Source organism: Scaptodrosophila lebanonensis, unplaced genomic scaffold (genome assembly GCF_003285725.1).
Source record: "Scaptodrosophila lebanonensis strain 11010-0011.00,11010-0021.00 unplaced genomic scaffold, SlebRS2 tig00000250-arrow-arrow-pilon, whole genome shotgun sequence".
Classification (NCBI taxonomy): domain Eukaryota; kingdom Metazoa; phylum Arthropoda; class Insecta; order Diptera; family Drosophilidae; genus Scaptodrosophila; species Scaptodrosophila lebanonensis.
The window spans coordinates 229,966-255,446 of record NW_022060628.1 but is presented as its reverse complement, the minus strand read 5'-3'; the positions used below and the strand labels follow the sequence as shown (position 1 = coordinate 255,446).

The 25,481-nt window shown below is 38.5% G+C and overlaps 1 protein-coding gene across 1 annotated transcript in view; it reads right to left on the bottom strand.

The window, feature by feature from the left end:
• Positions 1 to 25,481, bottom strand: part of LOC115630060 (protein argonaute-3) — a 265,544-nt gene that overhangs the window by 78,016 nt on the left and 162,047 nt on the right. The window contains exons 4-5 of the mRNA XM_030526694.1: positions 20,218 to 20,401; positions 19,988 to 20,153 (exon numbers count right to left, since the gene is read on the bottom strand). Coding sequence (XP_030382554.1) covers positions 19,988 to 20,153; positions 20,218 to 20,401 — 350 coding nt within the window. The remainder of the gene's footprint in view (positions 1 to 19,987; positions 20,154 to 20,217; positions 20,402 to 25,481) is intronic.

Below are 25,481 nucleotides of genomic sequence, written 5' to 3'. Positions count from 1 at the left end.
AAGAGAAAGGTGGAAAGAGAGCGACAAAAAGAAAAAGAGGGAAATCTCCAACACGGTGGGGGAAATTTTAAATGCCAGTCCAGCAACTCACAGCAGTAAGTGGTCAGAGATTTCCCCGGAGATAATTATAAAAAATAATTTTGATAGTACAGAGAGGTCTGACTGTGGGAGTAACTAGAGAGAACGCTACAGTCGAGCAAGCCCGACAGTGAAATACCCTGTACCCAGGTAAACTTCCGACACTGCGCCTCTAGCAGAAGCAAAAGGAAGAAGAAGAGTGAACTTGCAGTTTGTGGGCGTAGTACCGGAGTGAAATGTTTCGCTTATAACTTTTGTTAGAATTAACCGACTGAGATGAAATTTGAAACAAGTAGATAATTAATAAAAAATCAATCAAATCCAAAAAATAAAATAAACTTGCATAGCGTACAGACATAAGGCAAAATGTTGTGTCTCTAGCTCTTATTGTCTCTGAGATCCAGGTGTTCATCCGGACAGACAGACAGGGCTAGATCGACTCGTCTCGTCATGCTGATCAAGAATATCTATACTTTGTGGGGTCTGCCACGCCTTCTTCTGTGTGTTACATACATGCGCACAAAACTAGTATAGCCTTTCACCCTTTGGGTACAGGCTATAAAAAACAAAACAAACTCGTATAGCGTACACACATCAGGCATCTTTGTGCAAAATTTGGTGTCTCTAGCTCTTATAGTCTCTGAGATCTAGGTGTTCATACGGATGGACAGACGGACGGACGGACAGACAGACAGGGCTAAATCGACTCGTCTTGTCATGCTGTTCAAGAAAATATATACTTTGTGGGGTCTGCCACGCCTCCTTCTGCCTGTTACATTTTTCACCTCGCGCAAACCTAATATAATCATGTACATTTCATGTACAGAGCATAAAAAATCAAAATATTCCATGCTTTGCTCATACTTTGAATCTGGAGATTCAAGATGGTTTAAAATTTGACAACGACGATTTAGTAAACGCTTTGTTTACATAAAATAAGACCATAGTAAGATTTTTTAAGCAAAGCACCATATCGGGTGAAAAAATTAAAATGTCTCAGGAAGACTCCTTTTACACTTAGTGACACGAAATGCCATCAAGCTGGAACAGTTTCTATCTTATGATGTGCCTCCCCGCAACATCCGTTGAGTCCGAAAGAGTATTTAGCAAGACGGGCCAAATTGTATCGGAGAGGCGAACCAAGCCCAAAGAAGAAAATGTGAATATACTTTTATTCTTAAACAAAAACTTTTGAATAAGTCGGGTGTCCCGACTTTGAAATACTCTGCACATATGTTTAGAATATTAAAAAAATTGAAAAAAAAATTGTTTATCGATTTTACCTCTCTCGGTATTCGAACTCACGTAAAGGGTGTATAATTGCACATTTACATATAAATTGCGTCTATGTGAGTGTATGCATAGGTCTTATAGTCTCAGAAATATAGCCGATTATACGAATAGAAAATCGGAAAAACCCCAATAAGGGGGAAGTGGGGGAATATCCAAAAAATAAAAAATAAAAATTGCACAGCATACACACAAAAATTTGGTGTCTTTACCTCTTATAGTCTCTGCGATCCAGGTATTCATACGGACGGACGGACGGGCAGACGGACAGACAGACGGACAGACGGACAGACAGACGGACAGACAGACATAGATCGACTCGTCTTGTCATGCTGATCAAGAATATATATACAGGCGCAAGTCCCGCGTCGCATTTTATACCGCCAAGCAGACCCAAAAATCGACTCCTGCGCATCTAAAGGTCACCGCTCAAGATCCGTCCCGGTACACGAGCCTTTCTTATACCCTGTACCCAAAGGGTAAAAGGGTATATTAGTTTTGTGCGAGTGTACAGGAACACACAGAAGGAGGCGTGGCAGACCCTACAAAGTATATCTGTATATCTGGCAAATACAATACAATATATAGGCCACGAGACCAGCGGACCGAACTGTATGTGCATTAGCCTAACAGTTTAGCCATACCACAGCTGGAAACAACCTTCAATCGACGGTCTGCCAATACGAGATCATGGGGTTTCATCACGTTTTTTTCCGTGGTAGCCATTTTCATTGGCGTGGCTCATTAAAAACCGACGTGCGACCACGTTGAAACTCGTTAAACGAATTTTTGCCCACTTTCCTCTTTGTGTACGTAATGGTGATTCACTCTCGATTGGTGGACATGCGCCTGATTTAGCTTTCCACAATGGGAATCGTTTGCTGTTTGGGGAGAGTTGCTCCATATAGTCCATTTGAGCTCGGTGTTTCTCATCTTCTAGGGGTTTGCTTAGTAGATGGTTGGCTATTATTAACCGCTCCTTTGAGTCAGGTGATCTGCGCGCTTGCCACTCCCGCCGAAGCCATGGAGTGGAATGTTTTGTCGCCAGTGTCATTACAGACACTAATGCTTGAACTGAGGTATCTATGTCATCTTTGCAGTACTTCCTTTATTTAAGGGCGCTCCGAGTACTGTGGGTGGTCATAAAGGTAAAAAAGGATTGCCGAGTGATCCGATAATAGATCTGTTAAGTGCTCCACATAAATCTGAGCCTCTTGGGATCCCCAGTGTGTGTGTTTGGCATTGTAGTCACCAGCTGCTATGAAGCGGTCACCTAGTAGGTCGAAAAAATGTACAAATTTAAATGAAACGGAGAAGCGCGGCGGACAGGATACTGCGGCTAGGCTTAAATAGCCGCTTTGTGTTTCGATATGAATTGTTGTGGCCTGTAGATAAGTTGTAGCAAATGATGGTAACGGATAGTGCTTGATTTGACCCAACAGGGATTCAAATGTATAATAATCTCTTGCCTTATGAAAAATATCTTACGCTCGTATTATTCCCATTTATTTACTTTATGAGCACTAGAAATAATCTCACTAAAATCATTTACATGGATATTAAAGTTCATAACGGTCATAGTTAATTTTAATTTTGCGTATATTTTTATTGTCAAGGGGTTACCATTCGAAATGTTGGGGCATCACTTGTTATTAAGTTATGTTGGTAATTATAGGAAAATCAGGAATCCAAACACAACCGTATATTTTTTGGGACAAATCTTAACACCAAGTTTGTTAATTCCAGTTCTTATATTTTCTGAGAACCTTGTTTACATACGGACGGTCACGGCTACATCGACTCGTCTTGTCACCCTGATGAAGAATGTTGGAGCACCCTACTTAGCTTCTAAGCCTTTCCTTTGCGCTCTCTATTGCGCCCTTTACTGCGCTCTCTGTGGCGCCCTCTTTGTACGTTTTTCTTGTGCTGGTCCTTGTAGCTGCTGTGCTTGTAGCGGCAGCAGGCAAAATCTCTCGCTAATTAATATCGGCACTGTGAACCTCGCTAAGTAATAGTCGCACATTTAACATCGTCTGTACATTTTCCAAGCCATTAAAGCCATATTAATAATCGAAAGATTTCCGCGTGTCTTCAATTAATAACTAGTTAAATATTGTTTGTTGCAATCGCTAAAAAGCTAGCGATTTTTCATTGGCGCCCGAGCAGGGACTTCGGTTTTCTTAAGATTATTTTCTCGTTTGTTTGCGGGCTTTGTGGCTTGGTTTTTGTGCGAGGTCGTGTGATTACTACTCGTTTGTTTGAGGCTGGTGTCGATTGGATACGGACCGAACTGTATGTGCATTAGCCTAACAGTTTAGCCATACCACAGCTGGAAACAACCTTCAATCGACGGTCTGCCAATACGAGATCATGGGGTTTCATCACGTTTTTTTCCGTGGTAGCCATTTTCATTGGCGTGGCTCATTAAAAACCGACGTGCGACCACGTTGAAACTCGTTAAACGAATTTTTGCCCACTTTCCTCTTTGTGTACGTAATGGTGATTCACTCTCGATTGGTGGACATGCGCCTGATTTAGCTTTCCACAATGGGAATCGTTTGCTGTTTGGGGAGAGTTGCTCCATATAGTCCATTTGAGCTCGGTGTTTCTCATCTTCTAGGGGTTTGCTTAGTAGATGGTTGGCTATTATTAACCGCTCCTTTGAGTCAGGTGATCTGCGCGCTTGCCACTCCCGCCGAAGCCATGGAGTGGAATGTTTTGTCGCCAGTGTCATTACAGACACTAATGCTTGAACTGAGGTATCTATGTCATCTTTGCAGTACTTCCTTTATTTAAGGGCGCTCCGAGTACTGTGGGTGGTCATAAAGGTAAAAAAGGATTGCCGAGTGATCCGATAATAGATCTGTTAAGTGCTCCACATAAATCTGAGCCTCTTGGGATCCCCAGTGTGTGTGTTTGGCATTGTAGTCACCAGCTGCTATGAAGCGGTCATCTAGTAGGTCGAAAAAATGTACAAATTTAAATGAAACGGAGAAGCGCGGCGGACAGGATACTGCGGCTAGGCTTAAATAGCCGCTTTGTGTTTCGATATGAATTGTTGTGGCCTGTAGATAAGTTGTAGCAAATGATGGTAACGGATAGTGCTTGATTTGACCCAACAGGGATTCAAATGTATAATAATCTCTTGCCTTATGAAAAATATCTTACGCTCGTATTATTCCCATTTATTTACTTTATGAGCACTAGAAATAATCTCACTAAAATCATTTACATGGATATTAAAGTTCATAACGGTCATAGTTAATTCTAATTTTGCGTATATTTTTATTGTCAAGGGGTTACCATTCGAAATGTTGGGGCATCACTTGTTATTAAGTTATGTTGGTAATTATAGGAAAATCAGGAATCCAAACACAACCGTATATTTTTTGGGACAAATCTTAACACCAAGTTTGTTAATTCCAGTTCTTATATTTTCTGAGAACCTTGTTTACATACGGACGGTCACGGCTACATCGACTCGTCTTGTCACCCTGATGAAGAATGTTGGAGCACCCTACTTAGCTTCTAAGCCTTTCCTTTGCGCTCTCTATTGCGCCCTTTACTGCGCTCTCTGTGGCGCTCTCTTTGTACGTTTTTCTTGTGCTGGTCCTTGTAGCTGCTGTGCTTGTAGCGGCAGCAGGCAAAATCTCTCGCTAATTAATATCGGCACTGTGAACCTCGCTAAGTAATAGTCGCACATTTAACATCGTCTGTACATTTTCCAAGCCATTAAAGCCATATTAATAATCGAAAGATTTCCGCGTGTCTTCAATTAATAACTAGTTAAATATTGTTTGTTGCAATCGCTAAAAAGCTAGCGATTTTTCATTGGCGCCCGAGCAGGGACTTCGGTTTTCTTAAGATTATTTTCTCGTTTGTTTGCGGGCTTTGTGGCTTGGTTTTTGTGCGAGGTCGTGTGATTACTACTCGTTTGTTTGAGGCTGGTGTCGATTGGATACCTTCCTGCTACATTTATTTGGATTTGGAGCTTGGTGCCTTGGTGTTCTGGATACCATCAACTACAACTGCTCGTTTGGACTGTGGAGCTGCTGTCTGCCCTACTTGTGGTACTGTCGTTTGGCTTGGCTAATGGGTGATCGTCGCTCGGAATCCAGGGAAGTTTCGGTGGACTCTTTTGAGAGCTTACAGGTATTCTGTGCCAACAATTGAGCATAAAGCTCTAAGAAGTTTAATTGCTGCAAATTTGTGCAAGCGAAAGGTGTTTAAAACCTATTCACATACGTACATACATATGTATATATAGTACGTGTATGCTTATGCGGACTCAATTTTTGGCACTTAAATTATTTGTGCAACCACATTACATACACAAATACATAATCATACATACATACTCGCCACTGCATGATAATATTATATACATACATACATATACATACGCACATACCCCACACCTTGCATAAATTAACAAATTATACACCCTCATAAACATACATAACTACTAACAAAACCTCGAGGCAAAACAAACCACAACAATTAAAAAAGGGCTACTAAGCTGATTTTTAACATAAAAAACAAATATTTTAAAGTTATTTTGTTTCTATTGTGTTGGTTTTTTGGTAAAGATTTGTTGCATCAGCTGCATACATACAAACATAGCTTTGTTGTTGCTTTCGCCGCTAGCGTAGCAAAAGAATTTTGTCGCTCTCTCTTTTGTGCGCGCCTTTTTTCGGCTACACTTGTCGCTGGGCCAACGAACTTCCCCCCGCTACCCGTTTGGATTAGCGTTGCCTAAAAGCGTGCTTGCGGTAATCGACGCCTATTTTCTGAGTACAGCTGAGATTGCTTGCAGATTTGTTGTTGTTTGTGCGGTCGCTTGGACTGCTACTTTGCTTGCGTGCATACTGTACTGAGTGCGTGTGTACATAATCTCTGTGCATTTCAGTTGGTCTCTTGCTGTTTTAGCGCGTTGTTATTTGCGAGGGCTGTTAGGAAAGTTCGGTTTTCATTTTCTTTGATTTGCAACTTGTTTAGAGTTTATTTTGGTTATACTCTACCATGTCGGAATCTGAGAAGCAACAAGTAGTAGCTAAATCTAGTTCTAAACTAGTACTTGAAATTTGATAAGGTTAGCGCTGATATTGCTCGTATGAAAACGGCATTTCAGTTAAAGACAATTTCGTTTGAACAAACAGAACTCGAGTGCCGTCTCGAGCTGTTGGAAGGTTACATAAAGAAAGCTATGGCGCTTCAGGCAGATTTGGATAGTCTCAATCCAAGTAACGATAGTAGAGGGCCACTTGAGGATTTGTGCATTTCAACTAAGGCGTTGTATGTAAAGGCAACGAAACAAAAAGTTGAAAGTCAGACTTCTCATGACTGTTCTATGATGGCCAGTCAACGGTCACAGTTACCCAAAATGCGGCTGCCTACATTCAGTGGAAAGCATGCCGAATTTAAGAATTTTATGTGCTTATTTGAAAGTCTAGTTCATGACGATCCTTCGTTGGCCAACGTCGAGAAGTTTAACCATTTGGTGTCGTGCTTGTCAGGTGAGGCTCTAGGAGTTGTGAAACCGTTTCAGTTAACGGACTGCAATTACTCGAAAGCCATTGCTAGCCTCAAGTCTGTGTACGACAACAAATGTTTGATATTTTTCGACACTATCTCGCAATTGTTTGACATCCCAAGTACGACCAAACCTAATGCGTCTAGTTTGCGGTCCATCATTGACACTGTTTCTGCCATTTATGCGTCTTTAACTTCGTTGGGAAGTGAAAAGGACATCTCATACGCAATGATCATACATATGGTTATGGCCAAAGTTGATCATGTAACCAAATCTCGTTTTGAGGAATGACAAGTTGCCTTCTTGGGATGACTGCGCTAAGCAGTTAAATAGACGTTACCAATATTTAGCGGCTGAAGAGACAACTCGGGTTAAAAATAAACCGCGAGCCGAACCTGCAAGAAACAGTAAAGCTTCGTTTTCTTGCACAAAGGGTACTTCAAAGCCTTCAAAACCGATTTCGGAGCGCACATATTGTAGTTCTGCGGATCACAATATTTATTCTTGCCCTTCCTTCGGTTCTATATCTGTTATGCAGCGATTTGAGTTTGCTAAGACTCAAAAAATGTGCCTCAATTGTTTGAATGTGGGTCATATAGTTTCCAGCTGCGAAGCTTCCAAGTGTCGGGTGTGTTCAAAACCACACCATTCGTTGTTGCACAGATACTCTGTAGCTGTGCAAAATTCACCCGCTCCACACGCAGTCGCACCTCCAGAAGCGTACTTAGGTCACGTTTTAAGTGCCGATCAAGTAATTCTTGCCACAGCATTGGTGAATATTAGAGATAGATTCGGCCAATACCATCCTGCACGTGTGTTGCTTAACGGCGGCTCACAGTTGAATCTCATGACTGAGAACCTTGCGCAGCGCCTTCGATTAAAGCGTAAAGACACAGCTGTGAGTATTGTAATGGCAGGTGGAACCACTACTGGTAGTAGGCACAAGGTGTGCGCTGATATACAATCTCGTTTGGATTCTCACAGCTTTGGCACTGATTTTTGGGTTCTTAAATCCATATCTACTTGTCAGCCTGGTAAGTTGTGCCCACATCGAATTGGAAAATACCCGCAAACCTTGAGTTGGCTGACCCAGAATTCTATAAGCCAGCCAAGGTTGATTTTCTCCTAGGCGCTGAACTTTTTTACAAGTTATTATGCGTTGGGCAAATCGAGCTCAATTCTTGTCTTCCATTGTTGCAGAAGACATTGCTGGGATGGGTTGTTGCTGGTAGATATACAGGGCAAATACCTCCTCAACAATTCAGCGGTAACGTTGTCGCTCAAGTTAGTGATTGTTCTCTCGACACATTAGTTCAACGCTTTTGGGAACTCGATCGGAGCCCAAATGAGTCGAAGGCTGTGGGCCAGACAGCTGAACAAAAGGCCTGTGAAGCCCACTTCACCAAATCAGTACAGCGCCTGTCTACAGGACGTTTTCAAGTCGAACTTCCGTTCAAATCCGATCCCACTGTACTAGGGCTTTCCTTTCAAACTGCTGAAAGACGATTTCTGCAACTTGAGCGCAAACTCGCAAGAGACAAAACTCTCCATGACATGTACCATGACTTCATGAGAGAGTATCGTGATCTTGGGCATATGTCTGCTCTTGAATCTCCTTCTCCAGGACAGCACTACTATATTCCTCATCAGTGTGTCCTGAGGCCTGAAAACACCACAACCAAATTGCGTGTGGTGTTTGACGCTTCTAGTAAAACGTCAACGGATCTATCATTACTTTAATGGTTGGGCCGACTATTCAGAGGGCGCTTTATTTATGAGCTGCAGTCCTTTAAGTTGAACACTGTAACATACGGGACTGCATGAGCGCAATTTTTAGCTGTGCGCTCGTTGTTTGAATTGGCAAATATTTATGGTGACCCATGTCGCGTTAAATGTCATTAAAAATTGTTTTTATGTTGACGACATGCTGGCTCCTCATGATGATGTATTTCGTTATCATCTGCATGAGGATAGCTTTACTTCGTTGAAGCCGACAAAGCGGAATATATTATTTCGTTTGTCTGAGCAACTTGGACCTTTGTGCCCCATCGTCGCAGCGGCCAAAACTCTGTGGCAAGAGCTGTGATGTTAAGATGTTAGTTGGGCTGCTAAAGCAACAGATTTGGGTGATAAATACTCGTAGGTCTTGCTCAGCAGTTTTACATAACTGCCTTCGATGCAAGCCCAAGTTAGTTGAGCAAATAATGAGAAATTTGCCAGGTGATCGCCTTCGAGAAGGTCGACCTTTCAAGGTTTGTGGACTCGAACTTTGCGGCCCATTCCATGGTAGCTATCGCATACGCGGAAGACCGCCCGTTACAAATTACGTAGCGGTATTCGTTAGTTTTGCCTCGAAGGCCGTTCATCTCGAACTGGTAGCTAATTTATCCACTGATACTGTCCTTAACGTCTTTACAAGGTTCATCGGGAAGCGCGGCCTGCCGGAAATGGTCTTTAGCGACAACGTGACGAACTTCGCGGGAACAAGCGGCTTGCTGAGGGACCTGCCGTCGGCTTTCGAGCGGAGAAAGGACGCCCTGACGGACTCTGCGGCAGAGCGACGAATCGATTGGTGGTTCATTCTTCCCCGACCTCCTCACATAGGAGGATTGTTGGAGGCAGCGGCGCTGCTAGGCGACTAGTCCACGATGTTGGCGGTGCTCCGTGTGGATTTGAAAGACCGCGAGTCCTTCAAAGGGGCCGGAATGTTGGAGCACCCTACTTAGCTTCTAAGCCTTGCCTTTGCGCTCTCTATTGCGCCCTTTACTGCGCTCTCTGTGGCGCTCTCTTTGTACGTTTTTCTTGTGCTGGTCCTTGTAGCTGCTGTGCTTGTAGCGGCAGCAGGCAAAATCTCTCGCTAATTAATATCGGCACTGTGAACCTCGCTAAGTAATAGTCGCACATTTAACATCGTCTGTACATTTTCCAAGCCATTAAAGCCATATTAATAATCGAAAGATTTCCGCGTGTCTTCAATTAATAACTAGTTAAATATTGTTTGTTGCAATCGCTAAAAAGCTAGCGATTTATCAAAGAATACAACTACTTTGTTGATCCTGCACGTTCCCTTCTGTATAAAAAGACAACAAAATTTTCCTCTTGTTTAAGGCGAAATAACTAGTACCTACAGTGGCTCACAGCTTATTAAAAAACAAAATGAATTTATGCAGCCAGTTGTGATGTGGGAAACTTTCGTTTTTATAATAATTTCTTCATTATACCCTGTACCCAAAGGGTGAAAGGGTATACTAGTTTTGTGCGAGTGTACATGGAACACACAAAAGGAGGCGTGGCAGACCCCACAAAGTATATATATTCTTGATCATGATGGCAAGGCGAGTCGATTTAGCCCTGTCTGTCTGTCCGTCTGTCCGTCCGTCCGTCCGTATGATCACCTAGATCTCAGAGACTATAAGAGCTAGAGACGCCAAATTTTGCACAAGATGCCTTATTTGTTTCATTTTTTGATTTCCTCCCCACTTCCCCCCTATGGTGGTTTTTCCAATTTTCCATTCGTCTAATCGCCTATATCTCGGGACTATACGACCTAGGAGCCCCAAATTTTAGTCCCAGATGTGAATATGTGTATTTTGGAATTTCCCTCCCTCCCCTCTCTTTATCCCAAATCGTGAATATCTCTAACTCCCGTAATTCTTGAACTCTAATTTGGCAAAAACCCCCAGTTAGTTAATATGTGTCCGTATGCCAAGTTTCATTATGATAGACCGATTTAACAAGCAGTTATAGCCATAAATATATTTGCTGCCCAAGCGCTGCCCGCAGCTGTTGATGCTGGTGCTTTGGTTGACTGCACACATGTTTACACAGACACGAATAGATGCGCATAGGCATACATACACTCACACAGACGCAATTGCTATGTAAATGTGCAATTATGTACCCTTTACGTGAGTTCGAATACCGAGAAAGGTAAAATCTATCAAATTTTGTTTTTTTTTAAATTTTCTTAATTTTTTTATTTTCTATAATTATTGTAAACATATGTACAGAGTATTTCAAATTCGGGATACGCGACTTTAGCTTTTTTACATGTTTTATATTAGAACTTAAAAACATTATCTGGTTAATTTTGTCAGGATTGGTGGCTAATAGACAACAATTTTCTGTTATTAAATTTCTAGCATTTAAAAATTTAAAAATATGCGTTCCGAAGCCACGGTACTGGCTGGAATGCAAAATATTTTGCAGCTTGTTTTGTGCAACAGAAGAACTCCCTCCTTTGTATAGTGAATTGTACAAGACAAATACGACGCTTTCAAATAATTATCTGTCCATATATCACTGGTGATGGCATATCCAAAGGCTTCATATTCCTCAATTTCGGCCTTTGTCGCACCAAAGGGAGCAGATTTTATAATAACTAGAGTAGAGTAACTAGAGTAACTCGAATAATTCGAATGTTTTCCGATATGTCAATTGTTTCATTCCGTTTTACGCTTCATTTATTCTAACTCATTTCAATGAATGTCGTATGCTATGAGACATAAGACGCACTCATATTCATACAAATTCATTTCATTTTCAATGTTCCACTTACTCAACTCAATTCAATTCGATTACATTCTTTTCAACCTGCCATGCAGCTGTCTAGTTTGTATGTATATGCAGTGGGCCATCGAACACTGTTGTGTAATTGTAATAAATAGTGTTCTATGGTTTCAAATCAAAATTTTTAAAACAACAACAACTTCAAGTTATTGGCTCGCTCTTCTTCTTTCGTTTTGATCATTTACTGCTGTTAATTGCATACGCAAAATGCCAAAAGTTTACAGTTACCGTACACATACAAATACATTTGTATGTATGTATGTATGTGTACAGTGAACAATCGAATACAGTATTATAATCAATAACTCTCAAACGATGTTTTTCGATGTATTTGTATTCGACTTGTATTACGATATATCAACACAAGTATCGATATTTTCGATATATCGCATTTAATTTTATTATTGGGGTTTTAATATTTATTCACTTTTTGAAATGAATAGTTTGTGTTACAAATTTTGTCCGATCGATTTCAAATTTGGGTAATGTAATCAACATAACTATATCAACAAATTGGCATTCAACGATTAAAATATATTTATTTATTTATTTATTTATTGTTAATTACTTCCTAGCGCAACAAGTAGAGTTACTTATATGTTATAGCACTAGTCACATAAAGAGTTTTACATATGTACTAAACTAGTTAGTTTATAATGAGTTTATATTAAAATTTGAGACAGAGAATTAAAATAAGTTTAATAAAATTTATATTTTTCTTAAAACTAAATTACATTGTAAAATGATTGTATATGTCATTCTTGTTATCGTGACAGTTTATTAATGCTAATTTTGAAGATATTTTTTTAGATTACTTCGAAATTGAGTAGCGTTTCTGATGTTTTTTATGTGTGTTGGTAGTCCATTCCAAATGCGAACAGCATATACATGTATGAAAAATTGTCTGTCGGATAAAAGAAGCCTGTGGCGCTGACATACTAAGTTATGAGTTCTTAGAGATGTGGAAAATTTAATTCTTTGATACAGGTATGCTGGTTCCTTAGTATTTATCAATTTTTGTAAACATAATAAAACTCGAAAGTTTATCCAAGACATGATACTTAAGTTCAAAAGTTGGTATGCATAGCTGGTGACATGATCAGAGCGTCTTAGACCGAAAACATAACGAGCGACACTATTGTAAGCGAATGAAATTGCGTCACAATTTGCATATATGTATGTACCTCAACACCATAGGATAGTATTGGAAGTATGAATGTTTTCGCTATCATCATTCGCAGATTTACAGGTAGGAATTGCTGAGTCAAGTTCAGAAGTCTTAACGCACCATAAACCTTACCAACAGCCTTATTTGTATATTATTGTTCCATGTCAAGCTCCTGTTGAAGCAGAAGCTATTAGCTTGAAGTTATTAGCTTGATCGACATATTCAATCGGAGTGTCTCCAATCACAAGGGAGTTGATGTTTGAAGTGTTTAATTGGTTTTTATAGATTACTAGGCATTTAGATTTAGTGGGATTGAGTTTTAACCCATTGTTTTTAGCCCAGTCAGAGATTTTCCCTAGTTCACCATTACTAACACTTATACACTCATTTAATTTAGTAACAGGACGACTAACATACATTTGAACATCATCAGCATACAGGTGGACTTTACTGTTAGACAAGACATAAGGGAGGTCATTCACGTACAAGGTGAACAATAGTGGACCAAGAACAGATCCCTGTGGAACACCGCGACTAACAGGTAACAACGAAGAATGATCAGACGATATTACAACAGCTTGACGCCTATTGGACAAATAAGAATGTATGAAAGTTGTTGCCGTTTTTGAGAAGTAATACATTCTATTAAGTTTAGTGCACATTATTTCATGATTAACACAATCAAATGCCTTACTGAAGTCGAGTAAGCTAAAAAAAGTAACACAGCCAGTATCCATTTGACTGCGAATATCCTCAACCACATTTAGGACAGCTGTGGTACAACTTCTGTGCTTTCTGAAACCAGATTGGTCATCGCATAAGAGAAGGTTTATGTTTAGAAAGTCACTAATCTGGTTTGCTATTAGATTCTCGAAAACTTTTGAGAGATAAGGAAGAATAGCAATAGGACGGTATTCATTGTTAGTCTTAGAAATAGGACAGATTTTTGACATTTTCCACTTATCAGGAAAGTAGGAAGTCATAATTGATGTGTTAAAAATGTGTGTAATATGCGCTAAGACTTTAGGTAAAATCATTTTGATGAATTTTGGGTGTAGGTCATCAAATCCGACCGCGTTTGACTTAACTTTAAGGACAGATTCTAGGACATCACATTGACTGACACAACGAAAGCTAAAACTACTATCACAGGTTACATTAGGTACAGCGTTTACATATGTATTATGCGTAATGACAGGTACTTCAATTTGTACAAATTTATTATTTAATTCATTCACGTCAACATCGGAGGGAAGAAATGATTTCGTTTTACCAATACCCATTCTACGAAGTTTATTCCACGTCTGATTGCTTGAAATCGCATTGCTAAATTGTGAAGTATGATAAGCTCGTTTGGCAGCATTTATCAAGCAAGATGCTTGCTTTCTGAGGTATTTGAACTTAGAATAGTGATATTCAGATTTATATCTTTTCCACTTTTCATATGCATCATTCCGTTTTTTAATGGCAAGTCTAATTGTGCCATTAAACCAAGGTTCTTGTGTGGGTCTAACGATTTTCGTTCGTAGTGGTACAAATTTATGGTAGAGATAGCTTATTTTGTGTTCGAATTGTTGCAGTTGAGAATCGACCGTGGGTAACCGGTAAATATCGTCCCAATCAAGTAAAGAAAATTCGTCATTTAGCTGTGCAATCTCAATATTCTTAAAATCTCTATAATCTATTTTATGGTCAGTTTTATCAATAATAGTGTCAAGTGTCAAGAAGATGAGGTCATGTTTAGAGAACACAGGTACAGAAAGTTGGTCGTATAGTAAGATTTTCTTTAAATTATTAATAACAAGAGAGAACGCTACAGTCGAGCAAGCCCGACAGTGTAATACCCTTTACCCAGGTAAACTTCCGTCACTGAGTTATATGCGCCCATAGCAGCAGCAAAAAGAGGAAGAAGAGCGAACTTGTTGCTGCAGTTTGATGGGGTTGTACTGGCGAGAATTTGTTTCGCTAATAACTTTTCTTAGAATTGACCGAATTGAATAAAATTTTAAACAACAGTAGATAATTATATATAAATTATGTGTGCAAAGTTTGGTTTAGGTAGCATGAAATGTGGACGCTATTAACGAAATTCTGCAGCGGGGGAAGGGGGGGAAAATTCCAAAAAATAAAATAAACTCGTCCTTACTCGGACCTAGGAGAATCTGGATGCCAACTTTGGTTATTCTAGCTTTTATAGTTTCTGAGATCCTCGCGTTCATCCAGACGGGCGGACAGACGGACGGACAGACGGACGGACATGTCTAGATCGATTTCTTTCGTCATGCTGATCAAGAATATATATACTTTATGGGGTCGGAGATGCTTCCTTCTGTATGTTACATACTTTGCACAAACCTAATATACCCTTTTTACCCTACGGGTACAGGGTATAAAAAAAAGGTCAAGTAATGTGTTAGAGGTTTGTGAGAAATATGTTGGTTGTGTTGCATTAACAATTTTCATGCCTAATGCCTCCATATCATCAACTAGACGAGCGTCACACAGAGCATTGGAATTGAAATCACCCGTTAGAATTACGTCTTCATAGTTCATTGAGATGTCAGAAAATATACTGATCAGATCAGTGTAGTTTGTGTTGCGGTGAGGTCGATAAATGCATCCAATTAAGATGTTTCGGCAGTTTTTTAGGTGATATAGTGAGATAAAAACGTATTCTATTGCACACCCCTCAGGTTGTTTGCATATAATTCTGGCTTTGATTTTCTTACTTACATATATTGCAACTCCACCCGCATGGCCTGCACGATCAGAGCGGAAAACATTAAATCCATCACAATTAATCAACGAACTACACATGTCAGACATAAACCAAGTTTCAGACACACATATAACTTCAACCTTGGAATTTACAAACATATACCTAAATTCTTCTATCTTGTTCGTTAGGCTTTGCGCATTGATATGACAAATATGTAAGCCTGGCTTTCGGTTGCAAAGAACTTTTAGCATTGTATGGCTGCTCGCATTTAAACTACTATTACTAATTTGCATATTTAAGTATTTGAAGTCGATTCAGAAACGCACTCGAAGTATACGATGTAAAATATAAATAGAAAAAACAGATAAATTTAAAACAAGCATGACAGTTACTACTACAAATAACTATGTTAAAATTAAAGCATAACAGAAGTTTCTTAAGTGCGAAAGTTACTATTGCTAAGGTGTTCCCCTAAAGCTCCAACGCCGTCCGTCTCAGCCGATGGCTCGGCAAGGGGGGTTAAAGCTTTTATGCAGTTATTCTGCAGTGCCAAGAGCGTTTGCATGCCCTCAACACGAACAACTGTATCGCAAGTAGGTGTTTTAACATGCACTAATGCGCGGCGAGTAAATACTGATAAGAGCAACTTCTGTCTCTTCATTTTCATTGCCTCTTTAAAAATATCATAATTTCGTTTGCTTAGTTGCTCATTTATGTAAATTGGGGTTGGCGAGTCAAAACCTAGGAGCAGCAAGTTTAATTGTTGTTGAGTTTCTCGCCGGTATGTGCCAATTGCCCGCAAAAGTGAAGTTTTATCGCGCATATGTTCGAGTCTAATTATTATCACCGGATCAACAATGGAATTATTGGTCCTGCTTTGCTTGACCCGATAGATTTCTTTCAACTTGGGTGCCGGAGTTACTCCTAAGGCGAAGCAGAGAGAGTTGAAAATCGCCTTAAGATTTTCATTTTCTACATACGGGACACCGTGGAAACGCAAGTTATTTGCTATATCTGCGTTTTCCTGCTTAGAAAGCTGATGTTCTAATCTGGATTTCAGGTCACCCACCTGTACACGCAAGTCGCAAGCGGCATTGGCGGCATCGAGCTGCGCAGCGAGCTTCGTCTCAAGCACACCCACCCGCTCCCTCAACGAGGACAGCTCTTCAACCTCGCGTTCAATGTTATTCACACGCTCATGTAGCTGCTTCAGTTCATCAGCCATGCGATCGAACCGCTCCAGCACCACGTTGAGGATGCGCTGCTCAGTATCTCCCATATGAGTGGTGAAGAGGCTGGCCTGCTCTTCAAAACGCAAATTCATCATTGCCATTATCTTTGATGAAACAGCTTCCGACTGGCGGCCCTCCTTAAGGTCAGTGCTGGTGTTTTCACGTGCACGTTTGTTGGGTTGCGGTGCCATGTTGTTTAGTGTAGTTCGAAATTCGATTTCTCGGTTTGTATTTTATTGAGTGATTTGTTGAACGCTGATGCGAGAGTATTTGTGAGAGTATGACTCAGTGTATTGTATTGTTCTATTTGTATGTATAATTTTGCGCACTTGAAAAATGCTTTCGTGCGAATATTCTTATTATTGTTATTATTATTAATGCCTTTAATTAAATTTAACACGAACTGTTTCAAGTTTCTCTGTAACTTCACTAAGGGCGTAAAATGTCCCATAGAACTTTACAAATTAAAGATTTGATCGGAGCGATAAAAAACACGTCTGTTTGCAAGCTTGTATTGTTGTAATCTATTAATTAAAATCTATAGCAATATGTTTTTTACTTGCCGTATATCAAATATCACATACACACACTCACACATACATACAACAAGCAACAGTTCGTGTCTATGTGTGCCCATGCATACATACATATGTATGTATGCCTGTATATGTATGTAGCATGTACATACAAAACAACAACAACAACTGCAAGTCATTGGCTCGCTCTTCTTCTTTCGTTTTGACCATTTAATGTTAAAGTTTACAGTTACCATCGCTAGGCAACGACTGCGTAAGCGATAGTAAAGCAGAAACCGAATAACGGAGCTACGCATATTCTGCTTCGCATTGCGGGTAGATGTATATATGTATATGATTTGTTCTTATTGATCTCAATAAATAATTAGATTTTATTATTTAAATATTCTGCTTATTGCATTCAAACTTCGATATTTTGATGGTATCGGTGGCTTCAACTATCGAAAGTTTTACTCTAGCAAATTGAGATAAGAATTGTCAGTGCTTTTTGATCGTGGCTCATCGCTGCACGACATTGACACGAGTGCCGTGTTTCATATTCCGAGGTTGTGCGTGACCGTATTGACTCAATATGGCACGAAAAGGCTCAAATGTAAATTTAAAATTACCCTTATAATTATTCCCCCTTTTTTGCAAATCGTCTATCTTAAAACGTTGCGTTATATCTATATATAAAACAGTTTGTCCTGACTAATTGGTGATCAACGCACAGCCCAAACGGTAAAAGATGAAATTTGGACTCAAGTATCCTTTCATAGTATCCATCATAGTGTAGGAGCACACTAAGAAAGGCTTTTGGAAAATTCTAGCTCCAAAGGGGGGAAAACGAGCTTTAAAAAATATTAGTTATAGTGGTCATGTTCGTTTAACGAAATAGTTTGGCAAGAACAAAAATTTAACGGACTACTGAACAATTTTTTGTCAAGAACAGAAAATGTTCATTTAAATACCTTAAATGTCTTCCTGCTGGTAACTTATAAGGTGAAAACATATGGGTAGGTTAAAATAAATACAATTGGAAACATTATATTGAGCCGGGTTAAGACGGGCAATACCTGCTAGTTCAATTATAAGCGCCTTTTTAGTGGCGTTTTTATTGGAAATTGAATGTTTTCAAAATCTGTTCCATAAAATTACTATCATACCTCTATGATACCACTCCAAAAAAGCTAACCTTCCTGGACCAGCAACCGACATACAGGCCCACGGTTGTCACGGTTATATGTAGCAGTTGCGTTAAGAATTGGTCCTTGAAACTTAGAATTCGGCTTCCGCCAAACATGCAAGGTGTGCTCCAAAGTAAACAGGACTTTTAAAAAAAAACAGAACAAATAGTTTTTTCGGCAAAATCAATTTATTTTATTCAAAATAGTCTCCTTCTGCTTCAATACAGCTTTTTGCAGTCTACGTCTGCATAACGCTTTCCTTTCATGGGCAAATGCATTTTTCCGAAATGAAGTCGCACGGTGCCATATCAGGTGAATACGGCGAGTGGTTAATGGTTAAAATGTGATTTTTGGTCAAATAATCGGTCACAAGCATCAATCGATGAGAGCAATTTTTGGTCGTCAGTCAATTTGTGTGGAACAAACCGAGTACACACCTTTCGTAAGCCCAAATGTTCGGTCAAACTGCGATAAATCGATGTTTTGGAGATGTTCAATACCATTTCCATCAATTTCAATGATGATTTCGGATGATTTTTGATGAATTCACGCACAGTTTCGATGGAATTTTCGGTGATCACGAATTTTGATTGGCCCACATGTTGATCGTCATGTATGTCCTCACGACCACTTTGAAAACGTTGAAACCACTCGTGCACTCTGCTACGGGATAGGCAATCATCGCCATAAACTTGTTCCATCAATTGAAACATTTTGGTAAAAGTTTTACCAATTTTAAAACAAAATTTAACAATTTAATTTAATTTAATAGCACAAACATACTGACACTTAAAACGCAATAACTTCACTTCCAATCGATGAAATGTCATGAAATCACTGCACAATCGATAAAGATAGCAGATTTTAATGCACCAGTCGACATATAGATAGCGCCACCAAGGGGCGCTAGATTCCAAAAGTCCTGTTTACTTTGGAACGCACCTTGTAGGTTATAATGCCCAATATTAGATTATGACCCATCTACGAATACTTGTGGGTTCCATAGCTCTGGGGCCCTCAAAACGTGTAACCTGGCGAAGTTGAATCTGTAAAGAATATTCGTGGTACTGATATGAGGACTTTTGCATGTTACTTAGTCAGAAAAATGATCACTTGGTACCCGGCCATCAGTTGCTACCCCATATTGCTTTGTTAAGCTTTCCTGAGCCTAGGACACAAGTTTTGAAACTAAAGGTGGCGGTTTTGCTTTTTTTTTTTTTTTTTTTTAAAAATATCGGTAGTACTTTCAATGATAATCGAGGTTGGGGCCTTTCTGCCCTTATTTTCCATACAATTTTCGTAAAAAGAACGTTGAAATATTTTGTTTATACTAGGCATATTAATGTTCATCATTTCTGAAATTTTTCTTTGCTAGTGACCGTTTTATATGTGGTTTATTAACCAATACTTTTACATCTTATATTAAACTAGAGTTAATAAACTTTCAAATGGTAACCAAATTTTTTATTCAAGGCATAATAGTTTCGCTCCTCCAAAGCTGTGAGCCACTGTATGTATATAAGTTTTCTGGTAGTATCATATAAAAGGGGTTTAGTTCAATAAATTATTTATCTATTAAACTATTTTAATTGAATTTCTTGAGTAATTCGTAAATAGCTCCCTTCGAATCGGGTGTCAAACGACACCTCCATAACGCCTTTACGTAAAGCTTAATTAAATTACTACCTATACTTACCTATATATTACAACACTTTCTGGAAAATACCCATTTCTAATTTTGTAGTATCTAAGTGCCGCTTCAAAAGATGAAGTAAGTCCATTGACTATTTCTTCTCGTTTAGTTTGAAGAACTGCTTTACTGTACCACTGCGTATATGAAGAATCCATTGATGACACAAATGCTGTAAATAAACAGCCCAAAATTTATTTGTGATACGAAATTTATTTCTTATACTCTTAACAAACCTGCAACGGAAATTCCTTTCTGGCTCGGGTCATGATATGAATCAATACCACAGATCATTACATTTTTAAATGGTATTTTGACTCTCCAAAGCGATCCTCCCATTTTGCAATTCATTTGTAAAATAATTTTTTGTACAATGGAACGGTTTTTTGTTTCATTAAACAAAGTTCTTGCATTTATAACCTATATAAACAAAAAAATTTTATATATGAATTCCAAATTTATAATTATCAAATTAATGGAAATATAACAAAAAAGGAATGGTAGAGTCGAGCGAGCTAAAATCTGTGCCCACTTAAATTAATTTAATACATTTTTTTTTAATCTTTATTTAAGATCTTTCCTAGGACAATTATTAAATTTTATGATAACTTTGTCCATTTTTATACCATGTATCCGTAGGTTATATCTATATATATAAAACAGTTTGTCCTGACTGACTGACTGACTGACTGACTGAGTGATTGGTGATCAACGCACAGCCCAAACGGTAAAGGCTAGGAAGCTGAAATTTGGACTCAAGTATCCTATCATGGTGTAGATGCGCACTAAGAAGGGATTTTGGAAAATTCGAGCTCCAAAGGGGGGAAAAAGAGATCCAAAGTTTGTTTGAAAAATCCGCATTTTTCAACCGATCGACTTAAAATGTAGTTTCTAAAATCAATTAAAGGATACAAACAAAACTGCATACTCGAAATTTGTGTTGGAGCTTGAATTATTGGGGTTTTAATATTTATTCACTATTTCAAATGAAAAGTTTTTGTTATAAATTTAGTCCGATCGATTTAAAATTTGGATAATGTAATCTACGTAACTAAATCTACAACTTTGCATTCAAGGATTTTCAAAATATGCATTTTACAAAAGCAGGCAGAACAAACAATACAAAATATCAAACAGTTGGGGACAACTAAGTATACATATACACACATACAAACAGCTGTTCGTGTAGTTGCGTGCAAACGATTTAAATAGCCAAAGCAACATGTGAGATACTAATGTGTGAATGTCCATACATATGTGCACATCTATGTATGTACATATGTATCTACATATGTATGTATGTACATTCGTCTTGCACTGACAGAGCAAGAAATGTTAATTAATTGAAAATTATATAATATAACATTTTTAAAAGTAATTTTTTCTTTGTTTAGTGCATTTGGCATTAGTGTTTTCATTAATAACTTTATGCAGCAACAACAAATATCAAATAGTTGGGGACATCACATACACACACTCACACACAACAAGCAACAGTTCGTGTCTATGTGTGCGGTTCTCTACGTACGGTTGAAAAAGTAAAGAGAAACATACATATGTACATATGTATGTATGCCTGTGTATGAATTAGAGTTGGGCACGGGCCGTGTTTTTTGTCGTGGCACTTCGTGCCACGCGTGGGCCCGCGTGTTCGTGTTGTAAATTCCGATTTCGTGCGTGGCCGTGCGTGTTGAGCCAAAAAGGCACGACAAAACACGCACGAAGAAACACGAAAGAACACGAACATAGCACGAAATAAAATGAACAACTAAAGTAATAAAAAAACGAATGTTGGGTAAATAATCAAAATATATCGATAATTCGATTACTTTTAGCGTTTGCCCATATTTTAGAAGACAAGCTAAATACATTTTTAGACAATTCATTATCAACAAAAGTTTTGTCTGTGACATATGATAATATAAGAGCTAAGCTTAAGATTGACCTCGCTAAGCAGCAGTTGGCATTTACCACCGACCTTTGGACAGATATGTATACACAGCGGACTTTCATATGTCTTAGTGCCCACTATATTACAGATTTGTTTGAACTTAAAGTTGCTATGTTAGGTGTAAAAGAATTTGTACTTTCTAAAACAGGATCTAATATTTTGGAACAAGTCAATTCTATACTTGATGAATATGAGCTACGAAACAGTCTTAAGAGTAGTGTCATAATAACAGACAATGGTTCAAATGTTGTTTCCGCATTTAGCCACCACAAAAGGCTTTCTTGTCACAATCTTAATTTAGTTAAAAAATTGGTAAAATATTTTAAACATTCAGAGCTTAATTGCAAGCTGAGCAAAACTTTAAAACAGGAAGTAAGCACAAGATGGAATTCAATCTATATTATGCTAAATAGCATTTATGATGTTAAATTAGAAATCCAGCATTTGTTACTGGAAAAAAATGAATTAAAACGTATTTCAGGGATTGACTTTGACCTGATGCATGACTTATTCAATTTTCTCAAACCATTTAAAGAATGCTCAGAGAAGCTTAGTTCTGAAAAAGAATCAACAATTGTTATATTTGCGTTGTGGTCTGAAAAGCTGAAGAACCACTGCGACTGGGGCGTTGTCGATTCTGCTGTTATAACAAAACTAAAGAATCTAACCTTAAATTCTTTAAAAAAAACGTTTTGAACCAACCACAGTTCATTTATTGGGGCTATTTTTGAATCCACCTTTTAAGGAAATGAACTTTTTAAGTCCCGATAAAAAGGGGCACGTCATTCTGACACTAAAATCGATGCTAGCTGAAATAAATGATAGCTTAAATAACGATTTAACACTTGAATAAGAAAACGAAGCACCCAATAGTCAACACGACTTTTCAGAATTTTTGGACACTAATAATTAAAAAAAAAATTAAATTGGACAAGTCAAGAATGGATATTGAAATAGATGATTATATAAGTAGTGTTGTTGATCCAGGAATTTGTGTGCTAACATTCTGGAAAAAATCAACAAAATTTAAAATGCTAAGGCAATTATCAAGGCATATACTCAATATCCCTGTCAGCTCTGCAACAAGCGAACGAGTTTTTTCCACTTCTGGACATATTTTAAATGAGCGACGTACTCGGCTTCTTAGCTCAAATATTGATAAGATAATCTTTCTGAATAAAAATTTGTAATGTTTATGTACATATATATATATTTTTCTTTTTTTTAATTTTTATATTTAATATATAAAAAGTTCGTGTTGGGCCGTGTTGGGCCGTGTTGGGCCGTGTTGGGCCGTGTTAAGAAAAATTTTCGTCGTGCGTGCGCGTGCGTGTTTCTAAAAGTTAATTTCGTGGCCGTGTCGTGTCGGGCCGAAAATAGCCGGCCCGTGCCCATCTCTAGTATGAATATAGCATGTATGTATATTCGTATTAATGTATACATTGGGCAATCGAACACAGTTGTTTGATTGTAAAAAAAATAATGCTCTAAAAACAACAACAACTGCAAGTCATTAGCTCGCTCTTTTTCTTTCGTTTTGACCATTTAATGTTAATTGCAAAGGCAAAACGCCAAAATGTTACAGTTACCGTCGCTAGGCAACGACTGCGTAAGCGATAGTAAAGCAGAAACCGAATAACGGAGCTACGCATATTCTGCTTCGCATTGCGGGCAGATGTATGTATGTATATGATTTGTTCTTATTGATGTCAATAAATAATTAGATTTTGTTATTTAAATATTCTGCTTATTGCATTCAAACTTCGATATTTTGATGGTATCGGTGCCAGTGCTTTTTGATCGTGGCTCATCGCTGCACGGCATTGACACGAGTGCCGTGTTTCATATTCCGAGTTTGTGCGTGGCCGTATTGACTCAATATGGCACGAAAAGACTCAAATGTGAATTTAAATTTGGACTCAAGTATCGTTTCATAGTATCCATCATAGTGTAGGAGCACACTAAGAAAGGCTTTTGGAAAATTCTAGCTCCAACGGGGGGAAAACGAGCTTTAAAAAATATTAGTTATAGTGGTTATGTTCGTTTAACGAAATAGTTTGTCAAGATCAAAAATGTAACGGACTACTGAACAATTTTTTGTCAAGAACAGAAAATGTTCATTTAAATACCTTAAATGCCTTCCTACTGGTAACCTTTAAGGTGAAAACATATGGGTAGGTTATGCACACACAAAATAAATACAATTGGAAACATATTGAGCCGGGTTAAGACGGGCAATACCTGCTAGTTAGTGTATAAACAAAGTGCCTGTACCCAAAGGGTAAAACGGTATACTTTGTGCGAATGTACAAGTATGTATCATGCAGAAGGAAGCATCTCCGACCCCGTAAAGTATATATGTCCTTGATCAGCATGATGAGAGAAATCGATCTAGACATGTCCGCCCGTCTGTCTGGATGAACGCGAGGATTTCAGAATATATAAAAGCTGGACTAACCAAAGTTGGTATCCAGATTCTTCTAGGTCCGAAAAAATTACGGCAGCAGTTCTTTATAGTTTTCAGCGTTAATTTTACTCTGGACCCCCAAATATGCTAGGTTGCCTTTTGAGTTAAAGGCAGCCAATACCAAAAGCTTTCCTCCCCCATGGTTGCGTTTGTAACAGGTCTGCTTGGGCTTCGAATATCCCTCCAATATTTGTGGTGACATCAGGGCCGTTTGAGTTAAACTTTTATTCATCGCCATGACATCCTTTTTGAAAAATACCATATGTGCTTCTTTGTGCCGGCGCTACAGTAGAGGTTTGCCACATAAGCAAATCCAAGGTGGTCCATCATTATTTGCTGCACACCTTGTCTAGTTATAGTCAGTGCTGCGCACGCTATTGTTAGTAGCTAACTGACGGCAACGCCGAAACTATCTGAATCTTTTGAAAATTTTGCTGTTGTATTACAATGCCGAATTATAGCAGAAGCTATTTGTCCAATTTTTATACCAGCATCGCTCATTGCCCGTATCCTACAGCGCTCTTCATATGACAATTCCAATCCACGTGGCATTTCTTACTATGACATGAACTAAAGTTAACAAGAGAGAACGCTACAGTCGAGCAAAACCGTCAGTAAAATACCCTTTACTCTCCACAAAAAAGGAAAATTTAAGAAAAAAATTACTTAAAACAAGAAAGGAATGCTACCGAACAGGCTCAACTCTTCAATACCCTGTACTCCCCACGAAAAAAATTTATTAAACAAATTTAATTAAATATAAAATATTCCGTACATGCGTACATACATTTACATCAGGAACGTGTCTATGAGTGTTTGTTTACTTGTACATATGTGTGTGTGCATTACATAATTATGTCAAAGCAGCAACAAATACAGCTGCGGACAGAGCAGAGCATTGGCAGCAATTTTATTTATGGCTATAGCTTTCTTTCGAATTGACCAATCACAATGAAACTCAACATACGGATACATAATCACTAACTGGATGTAATAACAAAATTTGAGTTCACACGATTTGCGTCGAAAAAAACTCAAACTCGTACATAGGAGAATTGGAACACCAAGTTTGCTTATTTCAG